The sequence below is a fragment of the Patiria miniata genome, unplaced genomic scaffold (genome assembly GCF_015706575.1).
Source record: "Patiria miniata isolate m_02_andy unplaced genomic scaffold, ASM1570657v1 HiC_scaffold_7, whole genome shotgun sequence".
NCBI classification, from domain to species: domain Eukaryota; kingdom Metazoa; phylum Echinodermata; class Asteroidea; order Valvatida; family Asterinidae; genus Patiria; species Patiria miniata.
In genome coordinates this window covers 21,506,929-21,524,713 of record NW_024037074.1, presented here as the reverse complement: position 1 = coordinate 21,524,713, position 17,785 = coordinate 21,506,929, and the positions used below count along the sequence as shown (strand labels likewise).

At 39.3% G+C, this 17,785-nt stretch overlaps 1 protein-coding gene and 2 non-coding genes across 3 annotated transcripts; 1 reads left to right on the top strand and 2 right to left on the bottom strand.

The window, feature by feature from the left end:
- Window positions 1-2,070: 2,070 nt before the first annotated feature.
- Trnan-guu lies at window positions 2,071-2,144 on the bottom strand. Its single transcript has one exon. It is a non-coding gene; the product is annotated as a tRNA-Asn (tRNA).
- An 89-nt stretch (window positions 2,145-2,233) lies between these two features.
- Trnan-guu lies at window positions 2,234-2,307 on the bottom strand. The gene has a single exon. It is a non-coding gene; the product is annotated as a tRNA-Asn (tRNA).
- A 5,979-nt stretch (window positions 2,308-8,286) lies between these two features.
- Window positions 8,287-17,521, top strand: LOC119745713 (myosin-2 essential light chain-like). Its single transcript, XM_038222255.1, has 6 exons — window positions 8,287-8,396; window positions 8,504-8,528; window positions 12,137-12,277; window positions 13,007-13,171; window positions 14,180-14,257; window positions 15,402-17,521. Exons 1-6 carry the CDS (start codon window positions 8,394-8,396, stop codon window positions 15,428-15,430), a joined length of 441 nt encoding a protein of 146 aa, XP_038078183.1. The 5' UTR covers window positions 8,287-8,393; the 3' UTR covers window positions 15,431-17,521.
- The last annotated feature ends 264 nt before the right edge of the window (window positions 17,522-17,785 follow it).

Here is a 17,785-nt window from a genome sequence, read left to right as displayed (position 1 = left end):
CAAGTAACCTCTAAGCGTAGCTTGAGGCCTGTATGAAGATAGGTAGAGAGGTAACACTGCGAGAGACACGTGAAGTCTTTGAAATGACGCTGGAGCGGTGGTTATATCGCGTCGTGACCGTCTATACTGTACCCCTCGGAGGTAATAAATGGAGACAACGATGTCGGTCAAACGCGTGCATAAATTGAAGAATCCGTCCCGTCCCGTGGTTGGAATCGTCTGCTGCGCCTGCGCTATATAGCTGCACTTGCACTTGTATCTTATTTGTTTTCTAGGTCCGTGTCTCCTTGTTTGTTTTCTAGGTCCGTGTCTTGACAAAGCTTGACTCTTGTAGCTTGCCCACTACATTGGGGTGGCTTAGCTTATGCGTTATTGATCCCGAGGTGCACTGAGCTTGCACACTGTTGTTTCTGCATTTAGACAGGAATGACAGGGATCTACTCAACGAATCACAAAGACTGTCGCGCGTCTCTTTTGACACATTTCAAAACGGCAATTTTTATACTGAAAGGCCCACAACTTGAAGGAGTATTGCTCTTAGACGCCTTCGGTCGAACATTTAGGGAAGTGGAATCTTAACACGTAAGTCATTTATCCAGTCTCATCAATGACGTACAAGGCGAAAATCTAGAAATCGAAAAAAAAGGGGGATAGATGTGGACAGAAAAGAAAAGAGAAAGATAATCAGACCACGTATGTTATTCCAATGTAAATTGAATGGTAACTGTAGAAACGGCTGAGGAGGGGCATTCATAACGTACGTTGACCTATACATGTACTTCTAAACCCACGTCAACCCACACAGTGAAGTACATGATAGTGACTGCTCTCGTCACTTCATCTCGTCCATTCAGTCACGACCTGCACGAACCGTCAGCTTACCCTAATGTTACAAAAGCTTCGACGCTGAACAGTGTACACTGAAAGAAAATGGTTCCTCTCGAAGAATTTTAAGATTCTGAGGCAAGATGTTCGTTTCTCCGCTTGCCCGTCAGGTGGTTTGAATAGTATTCACCTTTTCTTAAACGTTTATTTTTTTCTATGTCTCCATCTAATGTCACTTAACAATGACAACTTGTTAGAAACTGATTTTGCGGAGTTTAAAGCCTTTAAATACACACAGAAAATGCAGTGCAATAATACGGGTATACAAGCATAAAAATTACTGTTTAAAAGTCAGATATGCAAAAGTTTTAACTTACCTGATCATCATCATTAAACAACATTCATAAATACCTTAGACAGTTTACGCATTCCTATTGGTCGAGAGCCCGTCACGTGGCCGGTCTTAAACGGATGATAAAGACATGGCTAGCTGGTCTTAAACACTTTTCCAGTGTCACAATAAAATGTGGACTCCTAAAAATCCAGCGCCTCTTATCGTTTCATTGGTTGAACGTTCACAATCCTCACGTAGGCATGCGCAACACTACCAGGGAGTCAGAATTTTATAGTTCTAAATTCAATACGCAACGCGCCAGGTGCGTTCTGCGTGACATCGCGCAGAACATGCTACGCGCGCGTCAATCTCCATAAAAGGGTTGTTTACATCTTACTCGCCAGCTGAACACTCCATTATTTTGCAAGAGGGATGTTTCAAAAAGCATAAAGTGAATTTGTTGAACAAAATCGGGATGTTTTGAACGAATTATATGATTTTTTCTTACCGAAAAGGTACTTATGAATGGGAATAAATATGTGCTCCGTCGGTATGTATCACTCTGTTTAAGACCACTTCGAGTCTGGGTGCTGATAATTACCCTCGCCTCCGGCTCGGGTAATTATCAGCACCCAGACTCTAAGTGGTCTTAAACAGAGTGATAAAAACCTCCGAAGCTCACATTTATTCCCTTAATAATAGGCTAAAACAAAATCAACTCACTTGCAGAAGAAGAAATATCCCTGGGTGGGCTCGAACCACCAACCTTAATTCGGTTAACAGCCGAACACCCTAACCGATTAAGCCACGGAGAGCCGTGAACAGTCTTTTCAGTTAAGAGCACAACTACTTTAACTTATTTCATTTACATGTAACATCAAGGGTAAACCCGGCATATTCAAAAGATTTGACGTCCCTGGGTGGGCTCGAACCACCAACCTTTCGGTTAACAGCCGAACGCGCTAACCGATTGCGCCACAGAGACCCGTCAGCATTCCCTTCAGTAAAGAACTCAACTATTGTAGCCTTATCAAAGTGGCATCAAGGTATACACTGCAAATGCAAAAGATTTGACGTCCCTGGGTGGGCTCGAACCACCAACCTTTCGGTTAACAGCCGAACGCGCTAACCGATTGCGCCACAGAGACTGCTGGCTAAAATATATTTACACACAGAAAAGAGTAGTAAAAAAAACCTTTGTAACAAAAAAAAATACAATTTAATATCAAAGGAATCTTCATAAATATTATGTAACTTGAAAAGACCTTAGACTAATTATGTAAACAGTCCAAGCTTTTACTTTGTCAATGGTAAACTCGACAAATTTTTAGTAGTATTTGTCATCCTCAGGTTTTGGTGAAGGTAACCGACTCAAGGGGTAAAGCCCGCCATGTGCGTGCAGTATGTTTTTTCGCAAGGAAAGCGTTTGCAGTTCCTATGCACTTTTCAGTAAAAACAGAACAAAAATGAAAACCAACTTTGAAATGTTTGGAGGTAGGAAATTAAGCAAAGCTTATAATTTACGAGACCACTTTGTTGGACCACCTTACGAATGTTAATGAACGGCTGTTGAAAATTCTAATCAGGAAAGTCTGCACCTCAGCTGACGCTATAGGGTGCACTCGTTCACCCCTTTTCCCGTTTATTCATATTTTACGAATCCGTAGAGGAAAAGGGGATGAGTTGCATCAGAGAATAATATTCTTCTTCACTCCTCTTCGGGTTTATCTATTAAAAAAAAAACATTGACACTTGTTAGGGAAATGTGTCTCCAGTTGTCCCCCGCCCCCGGATTCGCCAGGGTGAAACGCATTCTCAACCTGTAAGAACCAGTTATCAATGTTTAACGTATTTTGTCCAAGTTGTAGCGGCGCGGAGTCTTTGGTCTTTGCTTGTGTGCTGTCACCATAAACCCATAAACCGAATCAGTAATGTTAATCTGTTCGTTAGATTTGGTTGGCATGCATGATGCAATGTTGCCATAATGTTGTGAGTTGATTTCCAAGAATTCAGAAAATCCTACTTTTTGTTCATTGTTGTTGCAATAAACGAAATGGAAAGAGCTAAGATGGAAATGCAAATTTTAAAAGTCATTAAAAAACCGAATCCAAATTAAGCCAACTCTTATTCCTGTTGTATCGTTAGGAAATCGTATCAACATAACTTTATATTCGACTGTCAGTATAAGTGACAAAATGTTCACACATGTATCACACAAACTTTCATGCGCAATACAACTTTCATTATAATAAAGACCCGGATGCATGCATGGGGTCTTACTCTTAGAGAGCGTTCTTTGTAATTAAGTAACAACGAGTGAACAAAAGGTTTACCCAAGCTTATCCCAGCGATACAAAGCCACTACCATGACTCCGCCTTAACGCATTATGTCTATTCAATTATGTTATGAGAACATCTTCGTTGCGATTTTGCGTCCATTTCTGCACTGTGAAATGAGGCAGAATGCTTTTCCCACACAGCCTGTTTCTCTTTGTTACCCCACTTCAGACAACTGTGGCATCTAAGGAAATTTGAAACCGCGCCGGTCGGGATCTAGGTCAGGCAAGCAAGAGAAGCATCCATCTAAGAAAATATCTTCAGGGTTGTCATGGAAACGGCTGTTGGCCACTTTCTGCTGTATCTGCATGTACATTGTACATACGGTTTCCTACCACGCAGACTTCAGTCCAAACCAACACCTAATAGGTAGGACTCTAAGTGCTCGCATTTTACTGCTGTTGTCCTCGTGTTTTTAAGTGGACTCTTTTGTCGTACAGAAGTTAGCTATAATATCACTTACAAAGCCAAGAAGTAAGACATGATTTCTTGTGAGTGGACCAGTGATAGATACTGACGGCTTCATGGCAGACATGTTGGATCGTGCTCGAGGGAAATACCTCATGTTTAAACAATAGTATAGGACTAATCTTTGCACTTGGTAAATTCTTATGTACGCTTCCATTTTCCCGTCAGTTATGAAGTAATATGAGGGCTGTGAAAGTGGCAGATTGTAAAACTACAAGCAGTAAATTCTTGCTGTGATTTTGGCCATCGTTGGAATTTATATTTGGTAAATGCCCATGATGTGACCTTCGAAATTTGTGCATTTTTGAAGTGATGCTCTTTAAAACGCCACATTGGGGGTTTTGCAATGTGGGGCTATTATAGGGTAACTGTGGAAGACAATTCACTCTAAGAGTAAGTTTTGGTATAATCATCAGCTGAAAGTAAAACCGTATGTCAGCATCTTTTTTTGGGGGGGGGGGGTATTTTTTTCTATTTCCATGTACCTTGTGAAATAATTCAGAGACACATGTAGTATTGTTTTAAAATTCCTAGATCAATTCATAAAGAGACCTTTGTTACTGGTCTTGTGCGACTATCCTGGCGCCCATGAACCGAAGGCAGACGGGCGGAGTGTACATGGCATGTAGAGGGCGCCATGGCCGTTTGGTGTAGAGTCGATGAGGGCAGTGTCACTGTGCTCATGTGCAAAGTACGACATGTATTGCTGATCTCCCACGGAAAGACAAACAAAAAAATATGACGGAAGTTTTAAAGAGCTCAACTCTGTAAAAAGATAACTTTGCAATGAAATTTCCCAGGTTTTGTTACGCAACCATTGGTTTGCCTCAAAACGTAATGTGCATAGTCTGCCAACCAGAAGGGGGAGAGCATTCGAGGAAAGTAAGAATTTTAAAAGGTCTAGCAACCAAGCCACCTTAAATCACGCTCAGTCATTTGATGAATGGTTAAACTTTACAACCTTTCTCACGCTGGAATACCTCAATATTTGACACACACACACCCACATACAAATCGAAAAGAGGAAAGAATTAAAAAACGGGGGGGGGAATGGCCATAAATTGTTCCCATCGTGGCAAGGAACCGACTACGCCGTTTGATGAGAGTCACTGACGACTTTACGTTGGGAGATTTGCCTTTGTGAATGAGGACGGGCACCATATACGTCTTGGCTCTCGTTTTCCTTTTGAAATTTGTTCTTGTGTCTTCAAACAAAGTTTAGGCGGACGCTTAAAGTTAGTAAATCGGTACTCAGTGCGATGACGCTTAGTGGCAGATGAATCACTCCTATCATCTCTGTGTACGAGCAAAAGCCTAAATCAACATTTGTGATTTCACGTCCAAGATATTAATAGTACACTCTACATCTTTAATGTTAATGGCACTCATCTGCAGTGATTGATGAATTTTTATTAGTCGGGTCTTGTTTACCTGCAAATAAATCCCATCCCTTTTTAACTCGAGATGGTACTCCTCATAATTGAATTATTCAGATAAATTACATTTAGGAGAGTACATTGCAAAGGCAGAGGCGCCACATTATAGCTGGATATTATTAACAATTCATGAAACTTCACTCAGTGAAGAGTGGGAACAAGTGAAGAATTTTCCACGCTGCGGAAGGTTTGCGATTAGAAATTCATTTTCTGTTCAAACGAGGTCGTAAATAATTCTGTGACTGACGTTCTCCTCGACGAATAAATTACAGCGGGTACATTTTCTCCAGAAATAAAAGGTTTTAAAAACGCAATAGGGATTTTTTTTATATAAATCTATAATTATATAGTGCAAAATGCAGGACTCACGTGACTATAATAAAAGGCTGTAGTTATAACTTTGTGGCGGAAACATTTTAGGCCTGAGTTTGGTTCTTCAGGCTTGCCTCCTATACAAGATCATATTATTCAGGCAAACTCGTCGGCATATACTTTTTGCTTCTTTATTCTGCGCCGTATTCAATGTTTTTGTCGCTGTTTTCTTTAATTTTAATACAAAAAGTCAAGATGCTGCGGTTTAGCGATTATTCAGATGAGAGAAAACTTTTAATATTTTTTAAGAATTGAGTTCCGCTCTGCAAAGGTCATGGGAACTATAGCTATTGCCGTGTACAGTCTCTTTCCCTTAAATGCTGGTTATAGGGCGTCCCTTTTCATTTCTATAGTTCTCAGTATTTTTTTGATCTGAATTAGAGTCGATCGGACAGCACAAATTAAAAGTTTTGGAAGAAAGAAATTGCATTTGCACACGTATAGACGGCTTAATTATGGTGATACCAATTGTGTTTTGTATCTTGGTTTGTTTATTGCAATGAGCCTTTCACGACTTGATATCATGAACAAAATAAGATAATCTTTGCAAGATGTGTATAGTTGACTTACATTACATGTTCACCATTCAGCTCACAGCCCAAAAGTACTGCTGCAAAATTAAGTATACCGTACTTCAGGAAAGTTAATTAGCAATTTAAAATCGAATTTAGGTCCTACCCATAATTTTTCGCATTAATTCACAGTTGAAATATGTTTCCATTTAGGCCTATTGTCAGAATGTTTCCTTTGAGTTAAATGCTAATTATAATGGGAGTGTTAATTTATTTTCAAATCACTTTTCAATAAACATTAATTGCAAGGTAGGCCTATTCAAAAGTCACCAGGCGTAATTTGTGATTTTTCGAGACTGGTGTTTTGTTGTTGTTTTTGGCATGCAGCGGGGGGAGGGGGGGGTATCATGCAGGCCTAGACTTGGGGGCCTAATACAAGATGACACCACGTAAACCCCATCCGCAACGTAAACTAATGCTCTAAGTGTGTCCTTCCTCTTGCATTAGGCCTACTATATAGTGGGCATGGTCTCAACAAACATAATGTTCCTTTTTTTCACGGTTTACTGGAAAGTGGTTTCAAAACTTCAAAAAAATCGTACTAAGGCCTTTACTGATTAAATGCATATCATTATTTTTCAGAAATTCCAGAAATATCAACTACCACCATGACCACAGGAGATGACTTAACGTGCCCTTCCCCCATGCCGGGACGAACTTTTCATCAACCTTTGTGCTCAAAGAAAAAACCTGATATTCCAATGACATGTATCTAAAGACTCGATTGTCTTCTTTCATTACATTGACTTTGTTCTGACAATACGCCTGCAAACCATTGAATTTATGAAATTCCTTTACGTTGGACTCATCGAAACCACACACACCGGAACTTCTCGGTATGCCAAGTTTTGGGGCGTGACCACTGATGTCGTTGACTAAATCGTTAGTACTGTACGTGTGATGGATTCTAATAAAAGGGCAGTGGTATCGATACTCTGTCAGTACAAAATCGATACTAGAGAGCCGGTGTCATATGAAACTCCGACTCCTATGAAAATCGGACCTCTTTTTCCCTTTTATTGATTAATCCCTCGCACGTGACAGGTAACTCTTCCATTATGATCCAAAAAATAGCATATTATCGTACTCCTCGCATTTCATGGAGTCGGATATTCACGCTTCACCGGACTCCCACGGAAGACTGTACATTTATTAATTTCCCAGGAAGTGTGTTTTTTAAAAAGAATAATTAAATAGAAAGGGGATGTAGATGATTACATTTTACTACTCGATTTTAATCGCGTTACCCCCTTAACCCTACGGCTTTGTAGTGCTAAATAATTGTTAAAAAAAGGAGAGCCCCTTAGCGTCCAAAGAGGCGCTAAGTTATATTGCTGTTAATTTAATGGGGTGGGGGGGGGCAAATGTCCCTGCCCACCCTCGAAAAATGATAAAAGGTTTGCCCTTGCCCCCATGTGCGCCCCCCCCCCCCCCCCCCCCCCCCACCCACCCACTGAAGAAAAATCCTGGCTACGCCACTGATCCGGTATCAAGAGGGGGTGTAACTGCCGGCAGTAGGGAATTTTAGCATGCAGGCATTTGCTTTGACCCCTCCCCCCCCCCCCAACTCCTCCCTTGGCAACAATAAAATCGAGTTGCATGTTCAGGGAAGGGATTTACTGTCTTATCAAAGAAATACAAGGGTTTTCCCCAAACTCATAAACCAACATTCACATCCCCAAGCTATACTATGTACCAAGTGCAGATTGAACGCAATGCTGAATCGGATAATCCTTCGGGCGTGCTTTTATTATGATCACAATTTGTTTGTTTGAAATGAGCTATTTTTGACTGTAACATTGTTGAAATGTCAATGTAACAAGTTTGTTTTGAAAATTTCGAATAATAACGGTTCAATTTTAGGAACATCCCCCACAATGGATTGATGTCGGCTGCGCTTATCGCGGTAGGTATTCGATACCTCACAGAACCAAATACTCGAAACTTACAACACCTCGACATTAGAGAATCGCTCACATGAACAATTTAGTTGGTACGTTTTAGTAAATTGTGCCTGATTAGCTGAATTGTCAAATTATTCCGATCGACATGGTAAGTTTTTTTGGTCCGTTTTCCCCTCTTTAACTTCTAACGATGTTTACATTTTGTTTACACTGTGTTTACTTTGTTCTGAAATGTTTACCTTTCCTCCTTTGCAGGCGCTGTCAGAAGACCAAAAGAACGGTAAGTGTCGATCATTTTACCGTTTGTGACCGGTGCTTTTTATTCATTCATTGTGTGATGGGATCCAGACTGGGACCGTGAGTGCATAAAAACGTGCAAAATTACAAGTGACGTTTTTTTACTCACCATTTTGCTAATTAATGCTTACACAACACATACATCAAAATGCTATAGTTGCAAGCATGTCACCTGCGAAATTTGAGACCTTAAATCCAATTTTAAGGCAAGTTTTTGGCAGTTCAAAAACCATCTACGTCATTCTCCATGCTCTAGAAATGTATGTCTGATTCCCAAGGTATTCTGGGTAGGTGCAGCAAGAGCCTTGCAGCTTACTTGTTTTTTAATCGATGGACAAATGAACATAGCGCCCTCTGTTAAAAAATGAAACATTTTGCATTCACTCAGATCAACAAGAGGGCGCTGTATAGAGGGCGACATTACACGATTTAAATTCTCACTACGTGGCAATATCTTGTCGTATAGCGTACGGTGTGAGCCAGGATCAGACATCGACAGTGTGCGAGTGGTCCGGGAAAACAAATCATAACTTTTTTGTTATGAGCAAAAAAAGCTGATTTAAAACTGAACTAATTGGGACCACTCAGTAACCCAAATTATCCCCTTTTAAGAAAAAAAGAATGTGCCGGACAACTGACCGACCCTAATTTCCTACACGCCCGAACCAACGGTTTCAGTCTAGTCTATACTCACGCGTACGAGTTGGCTCGCGTACGAGTAGGTCCGCGTACGAGTTATCACGCGTACGAGTTGGCCCGCGTACGAGTTTGTCCGTGTACGAGTTGTCCTGCGTACGAGTTGGTCGCGTACGAGTTGGCTCGCGTACGAGCTGACCTGTATTCTTTTATCTACACGATGAAAATGTTATAGCTGAGGAGTCTTTTTGCACAATGCATTGCAGTACACATCAACGTGATGTCTCACGTTTGGATTTTGATATCTCTCTGCAAAATTAGAATTAAAAGCTGAATTTTTGGTGATGCAATGCTCACAACAGCAACTTTGCGAGGCAAAAGTTTCGGGGATTATTGAAGAAACTGTAGTGAGTAAGAAGCTTGCAAATTTGATTCACACTGGTTTTGTTATGCAGCACAAACTTTTGCACGATATGGATACCTTAAGTTTTGGGACTCTCAGTCTCATACACAGTATTGAGAGTCCCAAATTTTCGGACTAGATGGGATCGTGCCGTGACTGCATCTGGCCGTACAGTACTATCGCTAGCTCTGTAGTACGGCCAGACCGCCAATGCTCCCCAAAACGCTAAACTCTGATATAACGATTTTGCTACCGATTTTGATAGAGATTATCTTCTCATCCAGCATGTGTCCAGGACAGAAATTTCCAAACTTGAGGATCCTAGTCGTAAAGTAGACCCATGAACGTAGGTGGCGTTGTATATTTTCGAATCTAGCGAAATCGATCCACTATACATAATTTCGTATGGATGTTGAGTACTCACCTAGAAATCTAAATTTGCCTGTCCGCGTGTTCAGGATGTGTCATTTCAACGAAATTTGTCATCAATGAAGACCCATACGAACGTGTAGCAATTAGATTTTAACCTGACAAATGACCCTGTACGAGTACCCAGGGTCATTTGCGTGCAAAATTATCGGAGCTCTCCGAGCAAATATAATAATATTTTCATCGTGTAGATAAAAACAGTGCCCTCTTGTTGATACATCTTCACACTGTAGAATGGCTTATTTTTTAACAGAGGGCGCTACGCCACTATGTTCTTTTGGCCATTGATTAGAAACAAGTAAGCTGCAAGCTACTTCCTACATTTTACCCAGAATACTTTGTGAATCACACAAATGTTTCTAGAGCATGGAGAACGATGTGGATGGATATCAAACTGCCATTAACTTGCCTTAAAATTAGATTGAAGGTCTCAAATTTCGCAGGCGACATGCTCTCAACTATAGCATTTTGATGTATATGTTGGGTTGGTGTTAGTTAGCCGAATAGTGAGTAAAAAAACGTCAGTAGTAATTTTGCACGTGTTTCAGCACTCAAGTTGTCAGTCTGGGTAAAAGTACTTTGTTTGCAGCATACATTTTGTAGAATCAACCCTAGTCAGACCCAAGGTTTGTGCTTAATAGCAAGTGGTCGGATTCTCCCCCGGTCGAAAATAGTCCAAGTAACTTGGACCCAACCTTTATCGCTTTTTTAACATTTGGACATGGTCTGGCGATAGAATGGTCCAAGCCACATGTTAGACATGGCGTTGCCGCGTTGGGAGTTACAACCTAACCACTATCATTTGCCAACGAAAACATCACCCTCAAAATGGAAAGAATGTAGTATCCAGACACCACTTTTTTGGTTGTGCACAAAGTCTATGGAGAGTTGAGTCCATCTTCAAAGTATTTTCTAATAAAATTGGAAATGTTTCTCAGTCCCAGATTCATATCTTTTCAACATTTTTGCAACAACTGACCCTCATTGAGATAATATATGAAGCAAAAAGTGGCGTCAGGATGCAACATTCTTTCCCTTAAAATGGCCACAGAATTACTAGATACGCCACCTGAGCAGTCCTTCTGATTTGAGGCGTGTGATCACCCCCACACCATCGCACACCTAAAAGCTTCCCAAGAAGTGTGAATAGTTTCACGCCTGAATTTCCCTGGACCACAGATCACACACCTAGAAAATCACACACCTAGAAAAATCACACACCTAGAAAAGTCCAGGTGTACCTTTTTCCACACGCCTGTGATTTTCAAATCAGAAGGACTGCCTGAGATACAAGTAGAGATCGCTGATTAAGGTCAAGGTACTAATGTTTACTTACGATCTAAATGAAAGTGAAATTTCCCGTTCAATTTCGAGAGCTCCCCTCGCAGTCGTGGACACATGTGAAACTTCCGACTTTTTTGAACGACGCATTGTGGTCGTGCCCAGCATTCATAAATGGTTCGGAGCGCGATTCCATTACCCCGCTCGATGCATCGATTATGATAATATGTAGACTGGTTATCGTTTGAGAACACAAATGCATTTTGAAGGACAATAGGGAGTCGGGAACTAGGGCAGCTTGAACTGGTTTCCGCTCATAATTCTGACAGTACCGATCATGCACATGGTAACTTCACTGATACTAAATCAAAAACGAATAAACTAAGTTGGTCTGCTTCTGAGTTGGTCTGCCTCCGAGTTGGTCTGTGTCCGAGTTGATCTGGGTCTGAGTTGGTCTGGGTCCAAGCCCCAAATTCAATTACAGTAAAAAGTGGTGGGAGGAATGAAAAATGTGGAGACGGAAATCAAAGTGGTGGGGCACCCTGCATCAGGAGTGATTTACAATGGACTTTTGTTTGCATTTTGTCACTGAGTGAAATGGAGCCATGCTAACTTCATTTGACAAGGACATATACACAGTCAATTTGCATGCTGCCAAATGCCATTTTGATTTTGAAAGATTAAAACAATGTTGAAGATTTGCAAAATTTGTTTTCTAATTGACCACGCATACAAAACAACGTGGACCACTTCACAGTGAGAATCAAGTTTGTAATCTCAAAAATCACACAGTTATATTACATTCTTACACTTGTATTGTTTTTTCTTTTGTATACTCACAGAGTACAGAGATACCTTCTCCCTGTTTGACAAGAAGGGAGATGGCAAGATTGAGACCAGCCAGCTAGGAGCTGTGATCAGGGCATTGGGACAGAACCCAACACAGGCAGATATCAAGAGATTCGCACAAGGATTCCCTAAAGGTGAGCAGATGTACACAGTTTGGTATCATGCAGCTAGCTATGGAATTTGATTCATATGAAGAGTCTTTTTCCAAAAAAAACCTGATATATCCATTTGAAAAAAGTGAATAAATTGCACAGTTATTTAAACCTTTTGAATATACACAGTATAGCAGCTGTTTCTAAAGTACATTCTTAAATTGTGTTAAACTATATAACAGTCGTCGAAGCTGACTTTAGGCAACCAGGAGGGGCAGAATTCTAAATGGGAACAAAATGGCATTTATCACATTCGGTAACAAACTCCTCATATGTTCACTAACAAGTTAATAGTTACAAATATCACTTGCTGGTTGATCCTTGTCATTCAAAAATGATCAGTGCTCACGTTAATATACAAGGCAACTTTGATATTGTTGGTTGTACCACCTACATGTGCATGTAACATTGTGCATCTCCTTAACGTGATGCACTTTTTCCTCTTTCAATTTTTCTCCAGTAACCAGGGGTTTTTTTGGACAAATGTTTATCCTAGATTACAAAAAAAGTGAGACTTTGGTTAATTCTTATTAACAGATTCTTCCAAAGTTTTCCTTATTTGTTTAACTGTGTCCCATTGCAATTTTGTTGTTATTTGGTTAAATGTTCCGATTTATTATTTTATGCCTAATGTCCAGACACCATTCTCATGTCTGAATCCTCAGGACTGTCCATTAATGCGAAAGACAATGCAACTATCTCTTTTTCCAGATCACCGAATTAACTTTGAAGAGTTCCTGCCAATCCTTGCCTCTACTCAGAAGATCAAGGAGCAAGGGAATGTTGATGACTTTACAGAAGGACTGCGAGTGTTTGACAAGGATGGTAACGGTACCATCAGTGCAGCAGAGCTTCGACATGTACTAACTAGTCTAGGTAAGCACAGGTAGAATAAATATTCATTAGGTAGAGTTCCAGCCTTTGTTTATCAGAAACTAAAAAAAAAGAATTAGAGATGAAATATCAAAAATCCAAAACGAGAAATGAAACTATAATCTCTGGGTTCACTAACTTAACTCAAATCTTCCCCGATTCCTCAAATTGTTACGTTATATGGGACTTGAGGCCCAAGTACACAGAAAGATAAACGAAAGGTTCTGAGCAAAAATATTAAGACTGTCATGGTACAACAAAAACCTGATGCAGGCATTACAACTACAGAGGATATTACAGTCGACTCTCATTTATACTAACTCAACCGGACCAAGCCAAAATGTTTGTTATATCAGAATTTTGTATTAAGAGGAGGTCCCATTCATTGTGCACATAAATGCACAGTGGGGACAAGGCTTTATGTTTGCTCTAACCAGAATTTGTCTTAACAGTGTTTGTATTAACCCTTACCCTACTTGACCCTCCAATGCATGCCAATATGTGCCTCAAGAAAATCTCCTATGTTTTTTGCATGGCCCTCCAATATCTGCCATGTCATTTCAAGGGTAACTGGACAGGCACTCCAATACATGCCACAGAGAACAATGAGAGTCCTCTGATAACAAAGTGAGTGCCCCCAGCTGGTCAGTATCAGGCACCCTCCAGGGCCTCCAACTCCTGCCAATTGGAGCCTTCACTGTTAAGACTTGTTATCTGCCAAAAAACTGCAGCTGGAGGGCATTGGCATAACCAACTGACATGCAGTAAACTACCCTCAGAGAGTAAGGGTTAACGAAGGTCGACTGTACAGGGTTTTCGAGATGTCATGCATTTAACACATCAATCTACATGTAGGTCCTAATAATCAGTCCTAGGGGAAGATGTGAATTCTTCCCAACTGTATAAGAAGGGGTGATAATTTGTAATTGATTAATACATTTTACCCCTTCTTGGGTAACATCATTTGAGGTATATGGTTACTTAAAGAAATAATTGTTGGTAATTTTGTAGGAGAGAAGTTGTCGGATGAAGAGGTGACAAATCTTCTTCAAGGAATGGAAGATCAACAGGGACATGTCAATTATGAGGGTGGGTGCCTTGTTTTCTCATAACCAAGTCCATCCAGATTTGTAGTCAGAAATTTAGAAAATTGGAAAAATATCTTCAAAGGTTGATGCATATCTGAGAAACAAAGAACTTTGTACTTGGCATCCTTACCTTTATCTTTGAATTCTAGTTTTACTTTATAGCTCTTGCATTACACTGTATTTATTCACTGATGAATTAATGAAACCATACAGTGTGGGTGGTTTGGGGTGTTACAGGGATTAACAGGCAGTGCAGTTTGAGGAAATACAGCAAATAATGGGTTTAAGCAACAAATTTGTAGTATTTTGCAGTGGGCACAAGTAAAGATTTCTTTCTTTCCTGAGTCCCTACAAATTACTGAAACGCAATTGTGCTTTTTATAAATATTCATCCTTGCTTCAGAACCATTTGAATTTGTCCTGCTTCTATTTCTGTGAACCCTTGAAATTAAACACTTGCATGAAATTGTGTGAATTTTAAAGGGGGGTGTCACACAGTGAAAATTAATGTTGGGATGACAGGCCATTCTAAACTGATACACCATGTTCCAATTTGGAACAGCTGTGGATTACGAAGTGTTCCCATAAGGCCAAATTAAAATAAAAACATGTTAAGCGTCCCTGCCCGCTTCCTTTTTGGAGGCTGCCTCTTTTTTCCCTTTAAAAACACCAAAACAAAAACAAAAAAATAATAAATTTTCAACAGTGACATCATGTTGGCCTCTGTGTCTGTTGCATTTAGCCCATATAAAGCTGGTATGTCATTTCGTGAGTCCAATGATGGCCTTTTAAAAAGAAACCTGGCGGCCATCTTGAAATATAGCCCGGTCAAACGGCCATTTTAGAGTGGAAAAAAAAGGGCCTCCCCTACCTTCTTTTCAAAAGGCAGGACGCTTAACTTTTTTTTAATTTGGCCTAATAATATTAGGAATGTATCTGCAGAGAATGGAATTTATGATCAAATATTGAATATTTTCCGACTGTTTACTGTATCGCCTCAAACAAAAACAGATGATGTAATGTTGGGAAACGTTTCATCTTTGTCCAGATCTTTACACTTTTTGACATGATATACTGTTGTCACTAGACTGCAAATGTAACATACATGTAAGCCTCTATCCTTTTGTTGTTGTTTTTTCCTTCAGAATTTGTGAAGATGGTTCTGGCCAACTAAACTACAGCAGATGGATTAGTTCAGTGACTTGTAAGCGACTCCCAAGAAAACTCCTACCTTGAAATTTTTGTATGCATTCAATCCTACTCATTGTAATAAGTCATTCTGTATTGAGGTAAGGTCCCCAGAGTTGTTAGCCCTCCAGCAATATTCACAATTTCAGGCTTGCTAAAATGAATATAATGTATTTGGCAATTGGCACCAAATTTACGTGTACACTTTTTTGAATACGTTTCCTGGAGAATTGTGATAGACCACTTACATCCCTGAGGTCTGAGACCTGAATTTCTTTCGTCAGATTGCCAATGGTCCCAGGTAACTTATTGCTGCGTAACAGCTAGTCCGAAAATTTGTGTATGAGAGTCCCAAAACTTAAGGTGTTGAAAACATGCAATTCAAGAAAATTGACTGGCACCTGAAACAACCAGTCCAACACAGCTTCAGTACTGCATCAATCAACTGTGCCAAAAGAAAAATGTGGCAGGAACCGGGAACTAGTCTCTATTTACTACACATTTCTCCGTAGTCAGTCACCAGACAGATGACACTGACTAAAGAGGTCATCTTTTCAAATAGTTGGACCAAGTTTGGACATGTAACAGTCTAGTCTTAAGCCTCATTTTGAAATCACTTGACTTTTCCCCCATGTGCAAAATATTAAAGAAATGTCTCCTTTAAAAAATGAATTGAGTCTGCAAACTTGGTTAGTGAAATACTGAGGACCTTTTCTTTGCCCAATGGAAGTTTTGGAGAAATCTGCTGGCTAAAGAGTGAGTAAAGTTGGCCTGATTTAGTTTTGCACATTTCAGAGCACTCCAGGTCCCAGTCTGCATAAGAGTAGGGTCTCATGTATTATCCGTCTTCCTGAAAAAGAAAGGTGTATTGTAACTGAGTTGTGTTTGTTTCTTTGTTTGTTTGTTTGTTTTTTTAATTATGTAGCCCCTGGAATGGGTTTCTGTAATAATTTAACTGCTTACTCTAAATGCATGCTCTTAGAAAAAGTTCCTCTGGTAAATCGTAAAAAAAAAAAATCTTTGCGAGCAAATGGTGGGCATATGGGGTGCATCCTGTAATCTATGCAAAAATATTCTATCTCGTCAATGCAAAAAATATTGTGCATTGGTCATGCTTAAAATGATGGAATTTATAACATGAACTAAATTGTACACTTCCAAGAAGCATTATTGAGGAATACTGACAAAAAATTATAATATCAGTTTGATATTTACAGAAATTTTATTAACCTTACACATGTATAAAAGAGATGTGATCAAATATGGAGAAAAAAAACAATGGATGTTCATGACAGAGTTTACCACCTTGCAGTATGTTTGGATTATATTTCACAAGATTAGTTGCAAATTACTCATGCAAACTCACAGATAATACATGCAAAACGTAATGGGAAACGCAGCTTTAGCATTAAACTAAACAAAAACCCAAAAACTATATGAAAAGAGATTTGCAATTTACTTCTGGTATTAAATCAGACCTTTTGTTGAAATCTGCTAATTCACCCTAATGTTTAAACTTTTTATAAATTCTTTTGAGCCATGCTTTATAATAATGCAAATTAGTGAATTATAACTTTGATATTTAATTTACAGATACTAACATTTTTAGCGTTTACTTGAAATGCATAGTTTTGTAAGTGTCATATACAATATAATCAATGCTATCTCATGTACATGTAGAGTATTTGGTCGTGAGTAGATATTTATTAACATTTTTTGGTTCAACAATTTTCTTTGGTTCTTTCACAATTTTAAATAATTCTAAAAAAAACTGTATATCATTAAGTTATTCATCTTTTTGGTAAAACCATATATGCAAATGGTGTGGAATTTGTAATGTTTCTTTCAAAAGAATTATACACTTGCAATTACAAGTTGGCAGTGTAGCCAAACGTACTCACCAGACATGTTCTTGCTTTCATTCATGACGCCGGCTTACTGATCTGATGAGTAGTGATGTAAACTGAAGACATGAGCATTGCGATTCCCATGTGCATCATATTTCATCGTAATACACATTCCTAGTTTTGCTTTTTTGCGATAATAGAATAAAGTCTTGTAGAAAAACTGTACATTATGTTGCCTTCATGTGTTTGTAGTTTCTTTAGTTGAATGTCATGTTTTTTTTAGGATTTACTTCAAAGAGTGGCATAAATGTGATTTTAGCGAAAATACACAAATGCATATTCAGGCTGGTTTATCGTTTAACTTGTTTCAAATTTAGGTCAAGTTGTTTTTCTTGGTCCTCGATTTTATAATAATTTTTATGTTATTGGGTGTGATTTGTTATAACTGTTTTACATGAGTAAACATAGAGGTCAATACATCTATAGAATGCTTC

Bases quoted from the DNA above. Each gene is read 5' to 3' on its own strand.
- LOC119745713 (XM_038222255.1), top strand. The intron at 13,172-14,179 runs GTAAGCACAGGT...GTAATTTTGTAG, and splicing joins ACATGTACTAACTAGTCTAG to GAGAGAAGTTGTCGGATGAA. The intron at 14,258-15,401 runs GTGGGTGCCTTG...TTTTTCCTTCAG, and splicing joins GGGACATGTCAATTATGAGG to AATTTGTGAAGATGGTTCTG.